The sequence below is a fragment of the Manduca sexta genome, chromosome 18 (assembly GCF_014839805.1).
Source record: "Manduca sexta isolate Smith_Timp_Sample1 chromosome 18, JHU_Msex_v1.0, whole genome shotgun sequence".
Taxonomy (NCBI): domain Eukaryota; kingdom Metazoa; phylum Arthropoda; class Insecta; order Lepidoptera; family Sphingidae; genus Manduca; species Manduca sexta.
The window spans coordinates 1,524,010-1,544,915 of NC_051132.1; the positions used below are offsets into that span (position 1 = coordinate 1,524,010).

General features: G+C 36.2%; 1 protein-coding gene across 1 annotated transcript in view; it reads left to right on the plus strand.

Annotated features, from left to right (window-relative positions):
* LOC115447622 (alpha-2Da adrenergic receptor) overlaps positions 1-20,906 on the plus strand; it is a 386,941-nt gene that overhangs the window by 218,141 nt on the left and 147,894 nt on the right. Inside the window, exon 3 of the mRNA XM_037440030.1 lies at positions 879-1,022. Within this exon, the coding sequence (XP_037295927.1) occupies positions 879-1,022 (144 nt within the window). The remainder of the gene's footprint in view (positions 1-878; positions 1,023-20,906) is intronic.

Consider the following 20,906-nt stretch of genomic DNA (forward strand, 5'->3'; position numbering starts at 1 on the left):
AATATAACTGTAAGCGACTTGGGTATGAAATACTCTCTAACTGTCTGTACCTGCGGCGACGTCGTGTGACGGGTCGGCCACTTCCCTACAATATGGTTGAGGAGGCCGATGGCTGGCACATGCGTCATACTCGTGAACGGGTGCTGCTTGTGTGGACTGTTCTGCCCATTTCGCTTACAATTTCTAATTTCTAATTGCTAGAGGTGCTGGGAGGAAATAATTATAAGGATAATAGAGAAATTTCATGATTCCTCAGAGGGTTGTGCAGTCATATAAAAATTTAAATTAATTTATTCGTTATTTCACGAGCCTATAAATGAAATGCTCTAAACTTTTTTTTTCTCTTCTCACTTTATCATGTACTGTATGTAGTCTTTACCCTAAACTGATTTAAAAGAGCAACACCAGAGTTTCTTGCCCGTTCTTCTCTGGTAAGAACTGCTTTCCGAACTGGTGATAGAGTTAATACTGACGGAATCTAAATAATGTATAATATTTTACAGATTCAAATAAATCATTTCATTTCATTTTATTTACACTCTTATTACTAATTTAACTCTTGGTCTCTCGTGGCTCGCCGGCGAGCCAAGACAGCTACATGACATTTGCGTGTGTCACGGGATTATAACCTTATATACTACATAATAAGGTTATTTTTCCGTCACACGCGTAGCTGTTTGACAAGTCATGACGGGTTAATTACTTCGTGACTGTCTTTGTGGCGTAGTAACAGTGCGAGGAGAGCTGAGGTCTTGGGTTCGATCCCCGGGCTAGGCATAGTGGTTGTACCTACCTAAACAGCCCTTTGCCTACGAGTAACCTACCAGTAGAAGTCGATAACTAAACGTTTGTTTGAACCACTTGTTTCCTTGTTCCAGGCGGTAGACTACCTGAAGAAGCGGACGCCGGCGCGCGCGGCTCTCATGATAGCCGCTGTGTGGCTAATGAGCGCGCTCGTCTGCATCCCGCCACTCCTGGGATGGAGGGTAAGCCGGCCTCCAGAGCAATTCCCACAGTGCAAGGTACGTGGGGATAATTCATTTATAACTATAAAACACGTGGAACTATATTTAAGTGTGTAACTAGACTACATGTTGCTCGAAGCGTTTTAGCTCTACATTTATCATATGTACTGCTAAAGAATGGCTCTTTGCCAGAGTTTCTATTTCGCGATATTTATAACCTGGGCATCTTCAAGTCACGAGTGAATAGGTATCTTCTAGGCAAACATACTCCACCGAAGACCACATCATCACTTACCATCAGGCGAGATAGTGGTCAAACGCAAGCCTGTATGCAGTAAAAAAAGTGTTCTTTTGCCTGGTATTGTTCTGGTCGACTACCATAATCAGATATCTTGCTTCGATCTTATACGTGTCCTTAGTAATACTAGAAATGATTTACCGTAGCGTTAATAAATTGGTAGAATGTTTTTGGTCTGGTGTTACCCTGATTAATACCTTATTGATCTCAAGGATCTTATTAGTGATACAATTGAATTGATAAAAATCGCATGAACTGATCTACAGTAATGATTTTTCCGGAGATTGTTAAGTGAATATTTATGATCGGGATCAGAAATTGTGCATTATGTACAAAGTGTTTTTAAATGAAAACAAAACATATTATCCTTCTCATCCATAATAATTTATTTATATATTTAAATAAGTTTCTCCAACAGTCCACACATTTCTAATTTCTAATACAAAGTATTAAAGTCACATTCTATGTGTGCCAATAAAAGGATTACCATAAGCTCAATAATAATACATTAAGAACAATTAAACCATATAACAATCACTTTAAACTCATCAAAAAAACTCCATTAAAGGAACATTTTTAGAACATTACCATATGATCCGTAGATTAAAATATCTGTCACGGTTTGTAAATTCTCGTGCGGGTTGTGCGGGGAAATTCCCAAACTGCTCACAAAAGGGGCGTCCTAAAAGGGAATTAGGGCAGCGCGGGCTTTTTAACGGTTTGAGGAACGTATGCATTCTGCGTTTACTGGGATAACAGTGTTACAACACAATAAACTTGGGGACAACCTCACCAATAACACGGATGATGCAATTGTATAACTATCTTTCACGGTCACTTGATATAGATATATTTCACGAAAAATTCATGCATTTAAGAACAAAATGAAGTCTCACTTTATAGTAATACTTCTCATTAGTTTGTATACCTAATTATTGAATTTAAATCCTATGTTATACACTCTTACGAAATGTTTTCCTATAAAATTTGTTGTAAACTATTTAGTGGTGTAAGCTAATACATGTAAGCTGTGGTTGCCTACTGGAAAAGCACAGAATTTAGCTAATGTTGTATGCGTATTGTTTTTTTGCTTGTATTGTTACTGTGCATCATCTACTGGTCATCCGAAACAATAAATAAATAACACTATCCGCCGTTTTCGATAAACGATCTCAATCGCTTTTTCAATCTATCTCAAAAATTTACCAATCAGATCAAAATTTTTGTTGACATGCTTTTTCTTACTTATTTTTATTGGTTCGTTCTCGGAATCGGATTGAAGATTGAAGACCCTAAAAGGGTAGATAGAGGCGCATCTAATATAGGTACTCATCTCGCTACATATACCTTCCCGGGGAATCTCCGAGTCGATTCAGAATATCTCATAGCCACACCCTTTGAAATCTTCGGCAGCAGATTTATTTCACCTTTAACCTTTGCAGAAGAGCTCCGCCGTACATTTTAATCAATTTAAATTATCGCCTCCATTAATATTTATTCATTTATCCAGTAATAGGCTGATAGGCGTTTAATTATTAGTCATTTATTAGGTCTTAGGTATTTGTAATGGGCTTGCTTACCAGCAAATTAGTTATTTACGAGAATAATATTGATTTTGTATATTTATTTATTTTAGGCAGGGTAATCATTTCTCGTCAGGCGACCACTATCTGGACTACTCTACTTACCATAAGGTGCAGATGATCCAAAATTCAGTTGTGAACCGTGGGGTTCTGGGTTTGATTGTCAGGTCGCAGAACATACCTAATAGTACTATTTTTCATTGGCAAATTATGTGAGAATCCAGAATTAAAAAATAGTGGCCAATATAATAATAGACTCACATCTGTGACATAAAATAAATAGGAGTTCAGTTCAAAATGTAAGTAGAATTATAACGCTTCTGTCTACCCCTTCGTGAACAAACTTTTGAGTAGGTTTGTGTAAAATAATATTAGAAATAGATAGACCCAACAATCACTACTAAGACTTTGCTTCACGGGAAACATTTTTGAATTCTACACTTACCTTATAAAGAGGAAACTTTGTCTCTTTACTTGAATCCTTTGTTTCTTTACTTGACTCGATACGCTCAACCATAAACTCTCTTATCACTAACGGACAGGCTGCAAATCAACTTCATCGAAAGAAAAACCGGTCCGATACGAGTCGCATGAGGCACCGTCGGTTCCGCAGCTCAACATTTTGTGTCTATTATCAATATATAAAACAACGTCGCAGCGCACAGCGGCACGATTATCGTTCTGATATCCCGGGTTAGAATCCCGTGTCGACCACGGGATTGAGTTTTTCTTTTTAGTATGAATCCTGAGTGTAGATTTTGTGCCCAATATAGCGATAACTTTGTCTCCTATGAAATCAGGATAGAACACACAGCGGACGTGGGTGTCTTAATACCTCTGCCGACCCCTTCGGAAATGAAGGCTGTTATATTTTTACATGTAATTAATTAATACAGCTATTTCATGGACCACGGTTTTATTAATTACTAGCTTTTGCCCGCGGCTCCGCCCGCGTTATAAAGTTTTTCAGGCTAAAGTTTTCCGTTATAAAAGTAGTAGTTTCCCGGGAGCCTATGTTCTTCCCAGGGTCTCAAACTGTCTCCATACCAAATTTCATCTTAAAACGTTGGGTAGTTTTTGAGTTTAACACGTTCAGGCAGACAGATGCAGCGGGGGACTTTGTTTTATAATATATTTTTTAGAACTTTTTAAGAGGAACAATCCCGTCATACATCAGTGTTGCATAACTTTAACCGTGTACGCAGCGCACGCAACGGAAGTTCTCAAAACTAATAATTTTTCCCCGTTTTTGCAACATGTTTCATTACTGCTCCGCTCCTATTGGTCATAGCGTGATGATATATAGCCTATAGCACTCCGGGATCAAAGGGCTATCCAACACAAACATATTTTTTCAGTTCAAACCGGTAGTTCCTGAGATTAGCCATTACTGCTCCGCTCCTATTGGCCATAGCGTGATGATATGTAGCCTATAGCGCTCCATAAATGAAGGGCTATCCAACACAAAACGAATTTTTCAGTTCAAACTGGTAATTCCTGAGATTAGCCATTACTGCTCCGCTCCTATTGGTCATAGCGTGATGATATATAACTTTTAGCACTCCACAAACAAAGGACTATTCAACACAAAAAAAAAAAAACAGTTTGGACCGGTAGTTCCTGAGATTAGCCATTACTGCTCCGCTCCTATTGGGTATAGCGTGATGATATATAGCCTATAGTACTCCACGAACAAAGGGCTATCCAACGCAAAAATATTTTTTCAGTTTGGACCGGTAATTCCTGAGATTAGCCATTACTGCTCCGCTCCCATTGGGTATAGCGTGATGATGTATAGCCTATAGTACTCCACGAACAAAGGGCTATCCAACGCAAAAAGAATTTTTCAGTTTGGACCGGTAGTTCCTGAGATTAGCGCGTTCAAACAAACAAACTCTTCAGCTTTATATAATAGTATAGATTTAGATTGACAAACGTCTAAGAATATATAAAAACTACCATAGATCAATTATGCATAAAGATCTTCACTACATAGTATAAAACAAAGTCGCTTTCTCTGCCCCTATGTGTGCTTAAATCTTTAAAACTACGCAACAGATTTTGATGCGGTTTTTTTTTAATAGATAGAGTGATTCAAGAGGAAGGTTTATATTTATAATGTATATAACAAAGGCATTATTTTACTTAGTGCGTTCTAATAATAAAAAAAACGTATAGACTACGGAACCCTGAAAAGCAACCTGCCTCCAAAGGCGGCTATTAAAATTGATGACCCAATTATAAAGGAGACGGGAATAAAATATTCCCTATATATAACGTGTAGTCACTAGTTTTCGCCGAAGTTATTGTGAATTATTTAACAGTCCCTTCTCTTTGAAGTTTCAGTGCGGAAATTAAATATACATGTAGGGTTTAACAGCGTATAACGTACTGGAAAGATTTTTTGAGAATTCGTGATGGACATTGACTTATTGAGAAATGTTTTATCACACTAAATATTGAAATGACGGTACAACAGATCGTCAAAGGAATGTTTAAATGGTCTATTTTAGGAATTTAAACATACGTAATGATTTCTTATGTGTATGCGAAAAATAGGCATTAATATAAATGTTGCAGATTTTATCGTGATAAAATCTGCAAAATAGTTTTATTTTAATGCATACATCATTTCACCCCTTTATTTGTGTAAGGCTAGGCAGAGGCGCATTTAGCTACATTAATGTCATAATATGACAAATTAAAAGTTCTCATAACGTATTGTAACAAAAATATATTATGTTTATTTTTGGGTTATATAATTATGATTATAAGTTATACAAAACAAATTTTAATTCCTAAAAAACAACACATAAATAACAATCAAATTCTAAATTCAAATTTCACACAAACAACATTTAAATTACAACAAAATTCCAAATTCACATTTTTGTTCATATTTGGAACACGTCATCTGTCTTAAAGTAACATCTGTTACTGACTCCAAAACTTACACAGTCGACCGCACAAGTCTAGACCGAACTGAGCTAGTTAGGACTTGAAGGTAGGCGACTTGATTCGATGTGTAATTGACGGCTCGACTATTAATTTATATCGGAAATGATTTATTTATATGATTTGGTTAATTGGAACAGCCTGTATAAGGCAGGGTTTTCAATCCCGTTTTGATTTTGTAAGTTTACGACTGTGTTTTCCATAGGTAGGTATAAGTGCATGTTGTGTTCTCACTGTTTGGGTGAATGATCGTCGTCAGATATTGTATTTAGTAGACTATTAACTATTAATACCTATGTTAAAAATAAAAAACCTGCACTAACAACAAATTGCAAGTGTTAAGTATGCCTGAAAGTGGCATGCATATCAGCGAATTGTTTACTTTCAATATTGTCTAGAGTTAACGATATGTATGCTGTTATTATTAAATAAATAAATAAACATATTTTCCTTAGCCAGTAATCGAATCAAGGATTTCAAGCGTCAAGACTTTTTAACATGCCGATGAATCTTTCTACACGTATAAGCTATTATCATCAATGTCATGAGCCATATAAAGTCCATTGGTGAACAGAGACCTCCCCCAAAGACCAAGCTAAATTAAAAAATAGCCTAAACACCATATAAATATCGATATTATATTTATACTTAATATGTCTTAAAATAAAAGAAACATTGTAGATAGACTGGTGAATTCCGAAATCAACATTACCTCAAAATCCAGCAATTTTCCGCATAAAAAAAATAACTCCAACATAAAATTACTGTAAATAATCTCTGCGTACCATTTCGCAACTTTTGCCATGACAAGCCATTACAAAACTTGTTATAACAAAAACAAATATCATTTTATATTCATTATAAAAGTTTAATTATTCATAAAAAAATAACTCTGAAGGCTATTACTAAGTTAAATTATTTCATCGCTTTTGTGAAACAATGCCTAGAGTCTATAGGGATTAGTTATCGTAGCAAATGTAAAGATAATGCAAATAGTAAAGAAATTGTAGACTTTGTACACTACGCTGTCGATTAACACTAAGGCCCATACTCACAACGTTACTCAGCTAATTTGTTCATTACTTTGAATAACGAGACGAGCTTGCCGTTTGTTGGTAAGCGATACGACCGCCCATATACAGTAGAAACATCAACACCTTGAATTACAAAGTATTGGTTGGTATCAACTGCGCTCGCCATCCTGAGACATGAGATGTTAAGTCTTATGTCCAGTTACACTAGCTACAATGTCCTTCAAATACACTGCTGTTGACGGATATTAATAGACATTCCAATAGTACCTACCCAGGCGGACTCTCACATATGAGACACCTACCACCAGGAGGTACTACATGCGACATCTGGTGTCCACACGAGCAATATTAAAAAATAAATAAATTCATAGTTGGACAATAGTCATGATACAAAAACATTATTATTGAATTAGATGTTACACCATCTAAAAACCCTAACAAAAGTTTACGGCCCAAAATTTCATTAGGGCGGGCGAATAAAACGCTCATCGCGTATAAATTGTAATTAAATGACATAAACCTTCAATATTAAAGTTTAATTCTTTCTCGTGGTGAACTTTGCTCCTTAAGCCTAGTATATAAGCCGCATATTTTTTCGCATTCCTTCTTTTATTACGCGTCTGGTTAAGTCATGAGCGACAGCGTCGTGATAAGCGGCAGCGGGATTAATAAAGTTTATTGATTGAATTGTTTCTCGTATGTTTTTGAGTATAGTTGTCATTTATATAAATAATAGAAAAAATGTTAAAATTAAGTTTTTTTTTAAATTCCACATAATCGAGATAATATATTTACTAAATAAGAAACAATCTAGTTTCAGCGTTTGAACCACACGACATTTACATCACGTTGGGAGAAAGTTATAATATAAAAAAACACGATAAAATCTGTATATACTTTCATTTCAATGGGTAACATTCGCGTAAACATAAAAAATCATTACTTTTAGCCTTTTAAATGTTTTATAATAATAATAATAATAGCCTTTATTCAGACACATAATTTACAAAGCATGTTAGTAGTTGTAAGTCTAGTTGTTAGTTACTAGACATCGACATCTCGGTCTGTTTGCCCCACTTTGGCAAAGGCCTCCTCCAATTCTTGCCATTTTATCCTGTCGAGCGCTGTTCTGGTCCATGTTTTCCCCGCTGTTATCTTAACATCGTCTTCCCATCTTCGTAACTGCCTGCCCGGTTTACGTTTTGCATTTCTGGGATACCAAAATAGAATGCTTTTGTTCCATTTTTCTATTCCTCTTACAATGTGTCCTGTCCATTTCCATTTTAGTTTCTTTATCCTTGTTGTAACATCGTCTACTTTCGTGCGGGATCTAATTATCTTATTCCTTATTATGTCTGTTTTAAATGTTTTAATCCCCGCTAAAGTTTTTAACTTACGACAAAGCCTCGTCGAATAAAAGATAGACCGCGTGCCCGGCGTTCTTCGCTTCACAATATACGTTCGGCGAGAACGTGGGGGTTGTTGCACCCGCGCGCCAGTTCGGTTCCCGGGCGATGCACTTCGGCATGTATAATGCTAATTTATGCAATGCGAGATGGTATTGGATATTTGTGGGTGGTTTAGGTTTTGTGTACTCGCTTTGAGATACGTTAATGAAGTATTAAGTGAGTTGAATTATAGTTTCAAACGTTTATAAATAAAGGTTGGGCAGAAGCTGAATTAATATCTGTAAGGATCTAAAGGCCTATCACTATATCGTTATCAGGGACAATTCCCTGGCTCTTTAGTATTTTTACTAGACTATACTTTACTGGTGGTAGGTATCATATGTGAGAGTCAGCCTGGCTAGGTACCACGCAATGACTATGTCTGCCGCCATGCTGCAGTGTGTAGTCACTGTTGTGTTCCGGTTTGAAGGACATTGTAGCCAGTGTAACTACTGGACATAATAACACTTAACATCTCATGTCTCAGGATGGCGAGCGCAGTGGAATACCAAACAATACTTTTTAATTCAAGGTGTTAGATGGTGTTTCTGCTGTTCATGGGCGGTCGTATCGCTTACCATCAGGCGAACGACAAGCTCATCACGTCATTTGAAGCAATAAAAAAATGCTGTAAAAATTCTACAAATTACCATATGAAGTTGCTCTATTTTTTGTATTAGGTCTCTACTCTCTGCTTATCTCTTCGAGGTTCAGGTGTAAGTTTATATTAATAACAGCTCATAAATCAATTCACAGACAAAAGTCATAAAGCAGAGATTTAATGCTTCTTCAGATATCAAAATGATCTTGAAGTAATTCAATTAAAAAGTTATCCGAGGCGTGCGTGAATTACCCCGTTTTTCGGTTAATTACCCTAGTTCAGGGGTAATTTCGCAGGTTACGTGCTTTATGAGTAATTACACTGTTTCAAAGTTATTTTTTATATCAATTCTGACGTGGATACATTTAGCTTTGTTGACGTGTACCTTTCGCTTCTAATTTTGAAGATGACTTTTTGTAATTGTTTTCGTTGTTTTTGAGGGGATTTTTAGTGATTTTGATTTATTAGAGACGCGCTTATTGATTTTTAAAATATTTTGCTGATTCATGAGTAGAGAAATTGTGAGCGCATTACCTTCTTTTCGGGAGAATATATTGTAATAGGAAATCAACGAGCGTGAAGTGTAATCAACAGTACCCATTAATATCATTAAAATTGGCCACTAACGCCGGATATATACCTTACTTAAGTATAAGGTCTTCAGTTTGTGCCATCCTGCGTTCGAGACTATTTTGAGAAAACAAAAAACGTCCCTGATTGCAACCTCAGGTTAGGTACACAAAATGTCCCGCATTAAACTTTCATGGCTTTCATTTTGCCGTTCCCACTTCAAAATATGTTCATTAACATATCCAACACTGCTGTCCATTTTGTAGCTAAAAATCTCCAATTCAATGTCGCATGACCTGGACGCGGTATCAAACTTGTGACCCTCTTACCAGACCGTTACCCGCTAGACCAAGTCTATTGTTATACATTTACAAGGTAAAATTGTTGGCTGAGTCGTCAGCGGCCGATGCGATCTGCCTTTAGGAAATTAAATCTGCAGCCGTCCTTCCTCGAGACTTTACATTTTAATGTGGCCCGCTGTTACACCGTTGCCCTCCCGGTAGAATATTTATATCCGGATAGCGACAAACGTACACATGGTATTAAAACTCATTCTAGTTGCTCACGTAAGTGTGTCGCGCTCTGGGCTCGGCCTGTGTATATATGGTTTTAAACAGGCCAGCATAAAAGGGTAGTTGACACTTCTTTAAATATATTTATCAAAAATGTATTTCGTCCAAAATCTATCAGAAAAGAGTTTTCAAAATCCATGTAATAATAAATAAGTTATAAAGCTTTGAAATTTGTTGGAGAGGGAAGTCAAATTATAGTAATAGTGAAATGTTGTCACCAAGTGTCATCGGCCATAAAGCTGTATGCGTAAAAAGAAAGCGCGATAACCTCACCACGCTCCCACTTTAACTAATAATATTTCAAATATGAATAACTATTTTATTTTTCAACCAATTTTGATGCGGATTTCACAAAAAAAAATCTTTTTCTTATTATTTTCTGTTACATATAAAATAATGTGCAAAATCAAACTTAGGAAACTACCTTGTTGTGTCAACTTGGACATTGAGTTATTCACCTCTCGTCAACTAATACTCTAATCGGACGCCATTATATATAACATGAGGTGTAGTGAAGATATTTTGTTGTACTTGAATGAAAGAATATATTAAAATTATTGTTGATTTATTTGTTCGTCAGTCACGCGTAATTCGCTGAATTGTTGTAGATCTTTGTTACGTAGATAAAATCAAATCCTGAATCAAAATATTTTTGTTTTTTTTGTAAATACTCATTGGAGATTTATTCCGGATGCTTTACTTTTATGCCAAAGTTCAAAAAACTGTTAATATAAAAGTGCTTCTGTATAATTGTCCAAAATAAAAGTAACCTAGGAGATATTCCACTTTTACGCTACATTTCATCCAAAACAAGAAATTTGTTTGTTGATTCCTTAAAAAATCCTTCTAAACCCATACATTTTATAATCAAGATTACAAAACGGTGTAACAGAGTCCAACGATAATGTATTTTGGCGAAAGCTGGGACGATTGCGAAAAGCGGCCGCATTAAATGATGTGGGAAAAATTATAATATTCCGTCCCTTTCACTCGTGATTCTCTCTCACTCTCGATAAATCGCGGCCTCGCCAATTGGCTCACAGTTCACTGTGCCTGTTCAATTGAATTGATTAAACTAAATACTGTGGTTACTTTGGGTACTTATAATTCCTTTAGCTTTTTATCTTTGTTTTTTTATTAAGCATACTTACCACTTGATGGAAAATGATGCAGTCAACAAAGTCACATTTCGAGAAGAATTATAGATATTCCAACCGTAATGGAGAAGGAATAAGAATTGGATGTACTATATTTACTGTAAGTATATATTTAATCAATACGTTCCCCCCAAAGAGGTTGATATTAGGCAACAGGTATCAACTAAGCCAAAGTTTACTGCTTGAAAAATATTGCGTCGACCTCACGTTCGAGTGGACTAGCAAGTAGAAGACTTTAGATACCTATAATTAAAAGGGCGAGGGTCGCCTGTGGTTAATTTGAACACCGTCCCTTCCATTGGAGTATTGATTCTTAATACTTACCCCTAAGACGAGGTTATTGATTGTTTTTAAGTAAGTCTACCTTTTTCTACAGTAGGTTAATAAAGTAAAATACAGGCATTTCTCGGCTTACGTCGTTTCGATTTACGTCGTGTCGAGTTACGTTGAACAATGTTTTGACACTAAACCTCAAGAATACGTCAACTGTTTCGATTTCTTGCATAGGAGAATTCATTTGTCGCTTATTAAAGTTACGCACATAAACCAAAAATAAGTACTAATTTTATAAGTACATAATTATTTCAGGAACTTGCTTTTGCAAAGGCAGTTTTATTTTTATTTTGGGTTCTTGTGGAACCTAGCCCTAAACCATGTAAACATATTAATAAATATGTTTCGACTTACGTCGTTTCGATTTACGGCGCGTATTTCGAGAACCTTACATGCCGTAAGTACGAGAACTGCCTGTTCACTAATTTTGACATTGCATTAATAAATGAAACCACTTGTCTTCGTAAAAACAACTTTACCATAAGTTATTCTAATTATAGGCGTAAAATAAAAAAGTAAAGTTACGAAATAAATATTAATAAAAAGTAATTTTAATTTTAAATGCCCTAAAGCCACTACACGAAGCTTGTCAGAGTGGTAACATCACAGTTTCAGCGAGAAATACTGTGACATAAACGCCATATTCACACGAAACTACAAAATAATAAAAAGAAAAGTAAAACCGTGACTTTTAGTAAACACAATGTATTTGGTTACGTAAAACCTTAATTTATTTGAAACCGGGCCTCTTGTACCATTGAGAGGGATTAGTCTTTAGTCCACCAAGCTGGCCTAGTGCGGGTTGGTAGACTTCACACACCCTCAAAATTCCCTTAAACAACTTCTCAGGTATGCAGGTTTTATCACGATGTTTACCTTCGCCGTAAAGCAAGCGATAATTCAAAAATAATACACACATCATTTTTTAGAAAAGTCAGAGGTGTGTCTTTGGGATTTGAACCTGAAGACATTCATCTCGGCAGTCCGTTGAAGATCTAACTAGGCTTTTGCCGCCTGGTTGGATTCATGGATTATATTATTGGAGTACCATCAATACGTCCGTTACATGGTATTTACACGGAGAGAAATATTAAAAACCGATTCTAGTGACAAAATCAAGAATACTATTCTTTTAAATTAATACGTCAGCATACATGCAAATATTAGAACCTCTATTATATCTACAGAATTTACTTTCTAACACATTCGTTATTCAAAGATTATTTTTGGCACAATGTTAACAGAGGTAAAGATATGTACGTGGTTTCCTTTTTTAACGCAGTTACTATGGAACATGTTTAGGCTGATATAAGGTCGACAGTTTGTATTTCTAAGAGATTTTTATCATCGATTATCAAAAAATATTTATGATCACTACGACAGGACACAAATAGAAATAAATATTCGGAAAATAGATTACGAGTCCGTTTCCCGTAAGTTGAATTTATTTTCCTAATGTATATTAGCCCTGCTTCAAACATTATGGAACGGAACTAATCTTGGCGAAAACATACAACTCTGCTTACCAGTTACCACCACATGATAGTCGCGAGCTTATGAACATTAATCACATAAACCAGAATAATACCATGGAACCATGTAATTATCACCATCAATTGGCCCCGAAATATCAATTCAAAGCTCGTAAAACTATTAACGGCCGTTTCCTGTGAAAAACGCGAACGGAAACGGTTACCGCGGCCGTTTCCGTCGGCGACAGGAAGCTCGCGTGTTCGCGATAATGGCGGCTTCCGGTTCCCCGCAAATCATTAGTGGACGGATTGTTACGCTTTTTATATGAGTTGTGGGTTTATTGATTGTGGATTATTGTTTTTAAGCTATTGTTTGAGATTGTTAAGTACGGAGGACGCCCGACCACCAGCGAAGGTCATTGTTACGCATCATAGGTGGAATAGCCACCCGCAGCGGCCCGGGAAACTTATATTAATTGGTTTATTAAGTCAGTTTAATTCCTTCTGAGTTAGACTCACGTAAAAATGATTAACTATTGTAACCTTTTAATAAATAAGTTAAAGTAGTTTGGTTTTTTTGGACATTGGTTCGCGGAGCAACATAATTAGATGAAATACCCAGTGTTAGTAAGAACAAGAAGATTGTTTTATATTGTTTGAGTTTATGATGAGAAAGATAAACAAATTAATATCTATATTGTATAAGAGCTGTATGCGGGTTGCTTGCAATAGGTCGATCTGGGAATCATTGTGGGAGGCCCATACTCAGCAGTTGACATTCCGTTGATGATGATGATGATACAGCTTTCTTCAAGTCTAAGTTTACGTACATTTATTCATAAATTAATTACACAATTAAAATAGTCATTACATTTCTGATAAAATTTGAACATAATTGTTATCGTACGTACGTTACCTATATTAATACTGACAGCATAACCTATTCTCTAAGCAGTCATATTTCCATACAAAAACTCTACTACCTATCAATGATCAAATTATGGCCATTTTATTTCCTTTTTTTCGCTAATAAAATAACGTCACTTTTAAAACAGGACATCACCCTTTTGTCACCTGTGGGTTCTATAAGGACAAAGTCCACGTGGCGGAGTGTGAAAACAAGCCAACAATACCTATTTGCGACTCAATGTGTGTCGCGATAGGTGAGATGTGGCGCGATTTGTAAGACGCTGGGATTAGGTTTTTATTTATTTTAATTAAATTATGTAGACTGCCTCGGTGGCGTAGTTGTACTGCATGCGCGGTACGGCAGCGCTCTGAGGTCCTGGGTTCGAATCCCGGGTCGGGCAAAGTGATATTTGGGTTTTTCTGCTCAGTATCAGCCCGGAGTCTGGAATTTGTGCCTGATATGGCGATAGGCTCGCCCCCTATCACATCATGGGACGGAACACACTTGGCGAAAAGTGGGTGCCATGGTTGCGCCTCTGCATACCCCTTCGGGGATAAAATGCGTGATGTTGTGTGTGTGTGTGTGTGTATGTAGGAACAAACATAATGGCTATACCTTACCCATTGGGATATAACGAAATAGGCATATTTTTTTTAAGATTGCGTACAAAGTGCTCCTGTTTGCAAATAGCTCGCATAAGACATGCACATTCGCCACTTTTTAGGCACACCTATAAACTGTTTCCTCAAATTAGTGTTTTAATTGACTTTGAAAAAGGAGGAGGATATTAAATCGTATTGCTTTGAGATTTGTGGCCTGATTTGAATGTTTCCTTTTTTATTTGTAAATAAGAGTTCCAAAATAGCCCCATTATAATATATCTTAGTTTCCGATTTCATAATTTTTAATGTACTTATTTATTTCTTTTTATTGCTTTGAATGACGAGACGAGCTTGCCGTTCCCCTGATGGTAAGCTACCATCCAACACCTTTAATTTAAAAGTAGTATTGTTCGGTTTTCTACTGCACTCACCTGAGACATGAAATGTTAAGTCATATCATGTCCTGTAGTTACACTACCTACAATGTTAAAACATTACAAACCTCAACAATATTACAGTACAACCAAACAGTAAATTCCCGCTGAACGTCAAATCTTGTACCATAATTTCAGTTTATTATTCCGACTCGTATTGTATATGGCATCTGTGACCCCTTAGCAATGAACATTTTCGTGCAATAACGGTGTTTCAATTTCCAATAGGGGAGAGTGGGGATGTAACACGTTTTTTCTCCGATGTGTTACCCTTTATTGTGATTTTAATATATTGAACTGTGACAGCTTGGCTGAATGATTGGAAATTGGAATACTGAGATTTCTTGAGGAATTATATTCGGCTGAATGGTGTCGATCTGATATCCATATCTATACTAATAGGTAGAGAAAAGTGTGTTTGTTAAGATAATATTTGGCAAATGGTAATCCAATAGCTTGCTAGATATTATAGATGGTCGGTTTGGAAATCTTTAGGGCGGCCATGTTTGGTAGTAGACTTTCAAAGGCTAACGAAGATGAATTGGCAATTTGTTCGCCCTCTATTAGGGCCTAGCATAGCTGGCGTAATGTAGGAATTACTCCTCTGCTTACTCCTAAAACGTGTGATGCTTTGTTTCATTGTCAACTACGCTCCCAAATATAATCAAATTAGTATTTACTGTCTCATAACTACCGCGTAAACTTAAACCTTAGAAACTAGTCCTCAAAGACGATTTTTGTTTAACTCTATAACACAAGCACTTGCTTAGCAATAAACGCGTTATATACATAAAATACTCGAAAATGTCTTCAAATTTACAAATAGCCGAGTTAGGAACTGAGTTATAACCATACCCCCTTATTCATAAACGTTTTTTATCTAAGGACGGAGTAAAGCTGTGATAACAAGCCTGTTTCTCAGTGCCCAACGGCACTGAGAAATAGACATAGGGCCGTTGTGATTGGTTATTATTGTTGTATTTCAATATTAGCCAATCACAACGGCCCTACGTCTACGCACTGCGAAGACTGCCATGCCGTCAGCACTGAGAAACAGACTTGTTATCACAGCCTTACTCGATCGTTCGATAAAAAACGTCTATGAATAAGGGGGATAGTATTTATTACATCGCATAACTTCTAACATTTAGCATAGTTCGACACTGCGATATAGTTTGCCGCTCCGACATTCCGACCCTAAACGACCTAGCTCCAAACATGTTTACGCAAAATTGTACTGTAAGTTACGATAATAGGGTTTATTTTGTCGCGGCTAACGACGTTTAAAATACCTTTTAAGAAGAAATATCGTTTTTACAAGCACGCATTCGAGATGGAAAGTTGTGAGGGACTCGGTGTTTTCAATTGTACCAGTTTTGCGACTTGAGTTGAAGTGTTCGAATGATATATTCTGAAGTGCCTATTTTGTAGCTATTTTGACGAGTTTTAGACGTGATAGAATTATATTTTTTTTAATTTATTTGGTAAGAACTATAATAATATTTATATTCATAAAAAATATTGAGGTTTATAGTTATGCTGTAACACTAAACGTCGGATGACTGAATTAGTTTTGGGGTACGTTCTTTATTGATGAAGTATTTGGTTGTGTTTCGAACGATTAGTAAGATGGGCAAAATCTCCCTCAGTGTATATTTTTTTTATTTTCTTATGTAAATTAATGACGATACGCCAGCGCTTTGAGGTCCTGGATTCGATCCCGGGTCGGGCAAGTGATATTTGGGTTTTCTATTCAGTATTAGCCCGGAGTCTGGAGTTTGTGCCCGGCAAGGCGATAGGCTGGCCTATCACATCATGGGAAGGAACACTTGGCGAAAAGTGGGTGCCCTGGTTGCGCCACGCATACCCTTTCAGAGATACATTCGTGATGTGTATGTGTGTGAAAATGAATGACTAAACGAGCAATTAGCTCGCCTAATGGGAATTGTTGTAAGATACGTCTGTCCCATACTAATCCGATCAAAACTGCATGGATTGCACTGCGATAACGCACGCCATCAGACACTTAACCGCTGGCTCACTATTACAAGGTTTTATGTTATATTTGATGTGCAATTTTTTTTATATATCATGATTCTAAGACTTATTAAGTAAACATTTTACTAATCCCAAAAGATAAATAAAGAAGAACCCATGAATAATCTTTTTTAATTTTTATCAAAATTAATTTTACATATTACCTTGTAATAGTGAACCAGCGAAATATTACACGATACGTCTCATAAGCTATATATATATAAAAATGAATCCCTATTTTTCTTGATCACGCCATCACGCGTGAACGGCTGGACCGATTTCACTTTTTTTTTGTTGTGTTTGTTATTGTCAGGAGAAGGATCTTATGAAAGAAAAAATTAAGGAAGTTGAGCGGAATGTTAGAAAATTTAAGAAAAGTTAATTTCAGCGATTGACAGAAGGCGGTGCAAATTCATAGTTGACAGGACATCGCGTGTCGGGTCGACTAAAACTAATAATTAGCCTAGTTGTAATGTCCTTCAAACCAGTACTTGACAAGTATTGCACAATGACACTTGACGCCTGAAATTGACATAATGTTTATCTATCCACTTAACCGAAGTACACAAGTCTTAAACAATAACGTTGGAAGACAAAAATTTATATAATATTGATACCCACTTATCCGCCCAGGTCCAGCATTTGAGATCATATTTATCGAGTGAGACTGTTTGAGTTTAAATTGACGGGACCACCTCGACGCGACACAGAGATATATATATCGCTGAAGAATAAAATGTATTTTTTATGCGAAATCTCTCATCTATACAAATAAAAATACAATGGTGTCTTTCTAACGGAAACTATACATACTATTTCCATACAAGAAGCAACAGGAACGCGGTTATTATCCGCGCAAAAACTTAAACAGCATACATCGTCACGGTCATTGCACTCACGTACTCAAATAAATACGCACTAATTCGCTTTTAAACACAATGCGAAAAATACCGATTTTTTCCGGTTCAAAGAACACCAGCATCTCTTTACACACTTATACAGTGTGCAAAATATAAAATTTTATAGCGCGTAACATACAGCCAACGATAAAACTCGCTCGCTTTATGTCGAGAGCAACGAACGAACGGAATGAACTTACTGAACGAATGAACGAATGAATGAATTAAGTTAAACACCGACGGTATCGAGTGGCGCTTAAATTACTGCACACGATATTGTGCATTTAATTTTTTGATTTTATCACGATGCATTTTGATTGAATCCTTTGATCAGAATGAACGAATGATACACTGGTGAGTGGCTGTTACATTCCTTTTGATCTTCAACTGGGTGGCAAAAGCATTCTTCAAAAATGGCCCGATAAAATTTCAGCACAATAACTTGAAAACATCGACAAAGAATTGAGAGACTGTCGCAATCATTTTGGCAAAAAGCGACTGGATTTATGTACACTGACAGGTCCCGAAACACGAACCACGGGAGCGAGTCACTGCGACTGTTTTCACCTTTTGTACCAGTACAATTTCTGTACCTACTCACTAAACAAGTCTATTCTGTTGGTGTCATTCAACATGTTTAAGAAAGGTGATCATCTTGAGTTGGTCTCAATCAGAGCAATACTATACTTCCCATGGCTTTTTTATTGAACTCTACATACATATATTAATCCGGTCAAAAGACATATGTACACGTGAAGGTTACAGACAGAAATAAACATCAAATTCGGTCCTTTAATTTGAGAGCTACGATGCCACAGACATATTATAAACGCCCTTTCGTTGGGGTTTTAAAAATAACATTTTTAGCACAGTAAAGCAAGCCGCAGCGCGGCCCTTTGGGGTTTGGTATGCCCGTGTGCTACAGAGCCGGGCCGTTTTATAATGTCTATTATAAAACTACAAAAATAAAACTTGAATTCTAGTTTGTAATAATATAAAGAGGAAAAGTTTGTGAGTTAGTATTAAGTTTGTAGAGGCTAATCTCTAGAACTATTGAACCGATTTTGAAAAACTTTCAATAATATAAAGCTATATTACTCCTGAATGCTGTAAGCTTTTATCCCGTGAAAATACATTTTCCGGAAGAAAATTTCACGCGGACGGAGCCGTGAGTAAAACCTAGTCTTTAATAAAATACTGTTCTAAACGTAGTGTATTTAATGCTGTTAGTTTTATCGTGTCATGAAGTTTGTCGTTATCTGTTTGATGGCTTTCCATCGGTCCCCGCTGTGGAATTAAAAAATATTATTTAAAATGTTTGTAACTTCTGTTGCTTTTTTCATCTCTAGTATTTTATATAAATTATTTAGTTCAATATTAATTTAAAACTTTGAAACGATATAAAATGATTTTAAATATATTATTCATACGCTGGATACCCATACTGTGAACATGAACAAACCTACTTTTGTAGGTCTTCTAAAGACCTGAAACAACTTAAACGTAACAACTTTAATACAGTGACATCTAGCGGGTCACGTCTGAACTTTTATAGCACAATGACGTCATAGTAGCGAGCGCAATCATGTTGCCCATCTGTGTAACTGCGTCGTTGTTACTTCTGTATGAGTTTTGATATCGCTGTAGTTGTCTCGCCGTTAGCTATAAAGTTTAACTATTACAAATATTGTTCTGTGTTATTTAAAAATAACCGGTTAATAGTAACAACGACATTTAATGAGTGAGGATGATTTAAGCCGCTACTACTGTAAATAACCTGTTTAATATGGTAATAATGAAATAATAATATTAGCTTAATATTTAATATTAGCTTTGTATTATTAACTGTCCCTGTGTACTGATAGGGTTTAGGCCTTAGTCCACCACGCTGGACTAGTACGGGTCGGTATACTTCACATATCCTTGAAATTCCTATAGTGAACTTCTCAGGTATGCAGATTTCCTCACGATGTTTTTCTTTACCGTTAAAGCAAGCGGTAATTCACAATACACACATAATATTTAGAAAAGTCAGAGGTGTGTGCCCTTGGGTTTCGAACCTGCTGACAATCGTCTCTGAAGTCCGTTCCACAACCAACTAGGCTATCGTCGATTTTTACTTATTAGTTAGATGTAAAACCATAAGTCAAATATTTCAAGCGAAATAAACCATTAAAACTGACACAGCCAGAATGAGGGACAAAAGGCGCGGTCGGCGGACCTCGCAGCGCACCGGAGCATACAGTTTTCAATCAACCAAAAGTTTATTAACTCTCAACTGTCGGTCGATGACTCATTCGCTTGTTTATTTGCGCTTTGATTTATATGGGTTTTTATTGAAGATTGAACGTGCACAAATATAACTCTTGAGAAGCTTTAGAATGCGCTGCGTTGTACATTAGATACACATTAACGAAAGATAATTACAAGTTGTTGTTTGAATTAGTTATATATATTTAAATGCAATATTTATGTTTCTTATAGTTATCCGCCTAACTATAAAAATGGTAGTTTTTGCTCCCATAAGTACCTAAGCAAATTATGTTATTCACCCAAGCAGTGGTCAATAAATGTTTTATTTTTTTTCATCTTTCTTACTTATAATTACAATGTCATTTAGCTAGGCTTATCTATATAATATTGTGGTTTTTTTATTACTATATAATGAAGTACATAGTGTTGGTGATAAAAAAACGGTTAAGAACATCCTTCTTATTAAATTCGACTAAAGGAAACTCTAACCACTAACTCTGATAGCTGCGTTTAGGTATCGGCTGATTAACTATGCCATGCAGAGGAACAATATATGGCTAATATTTTATTTAAAATCCCACAATGACCGATTGAAACCCACAAATTATGTTGCACATACCACAAAAAGCGGAATAGAATTAAACATAATCCCGCATAGCTGACGCGGCGTAATGGATTAATCCCGCGCGAGACTCCATGATTTATATGAAATTTATACGAGATAACGAGAAATTACATATGCTGCGCCAGAATTAGAGAAAATAACGTTTTCTTGATATGTGT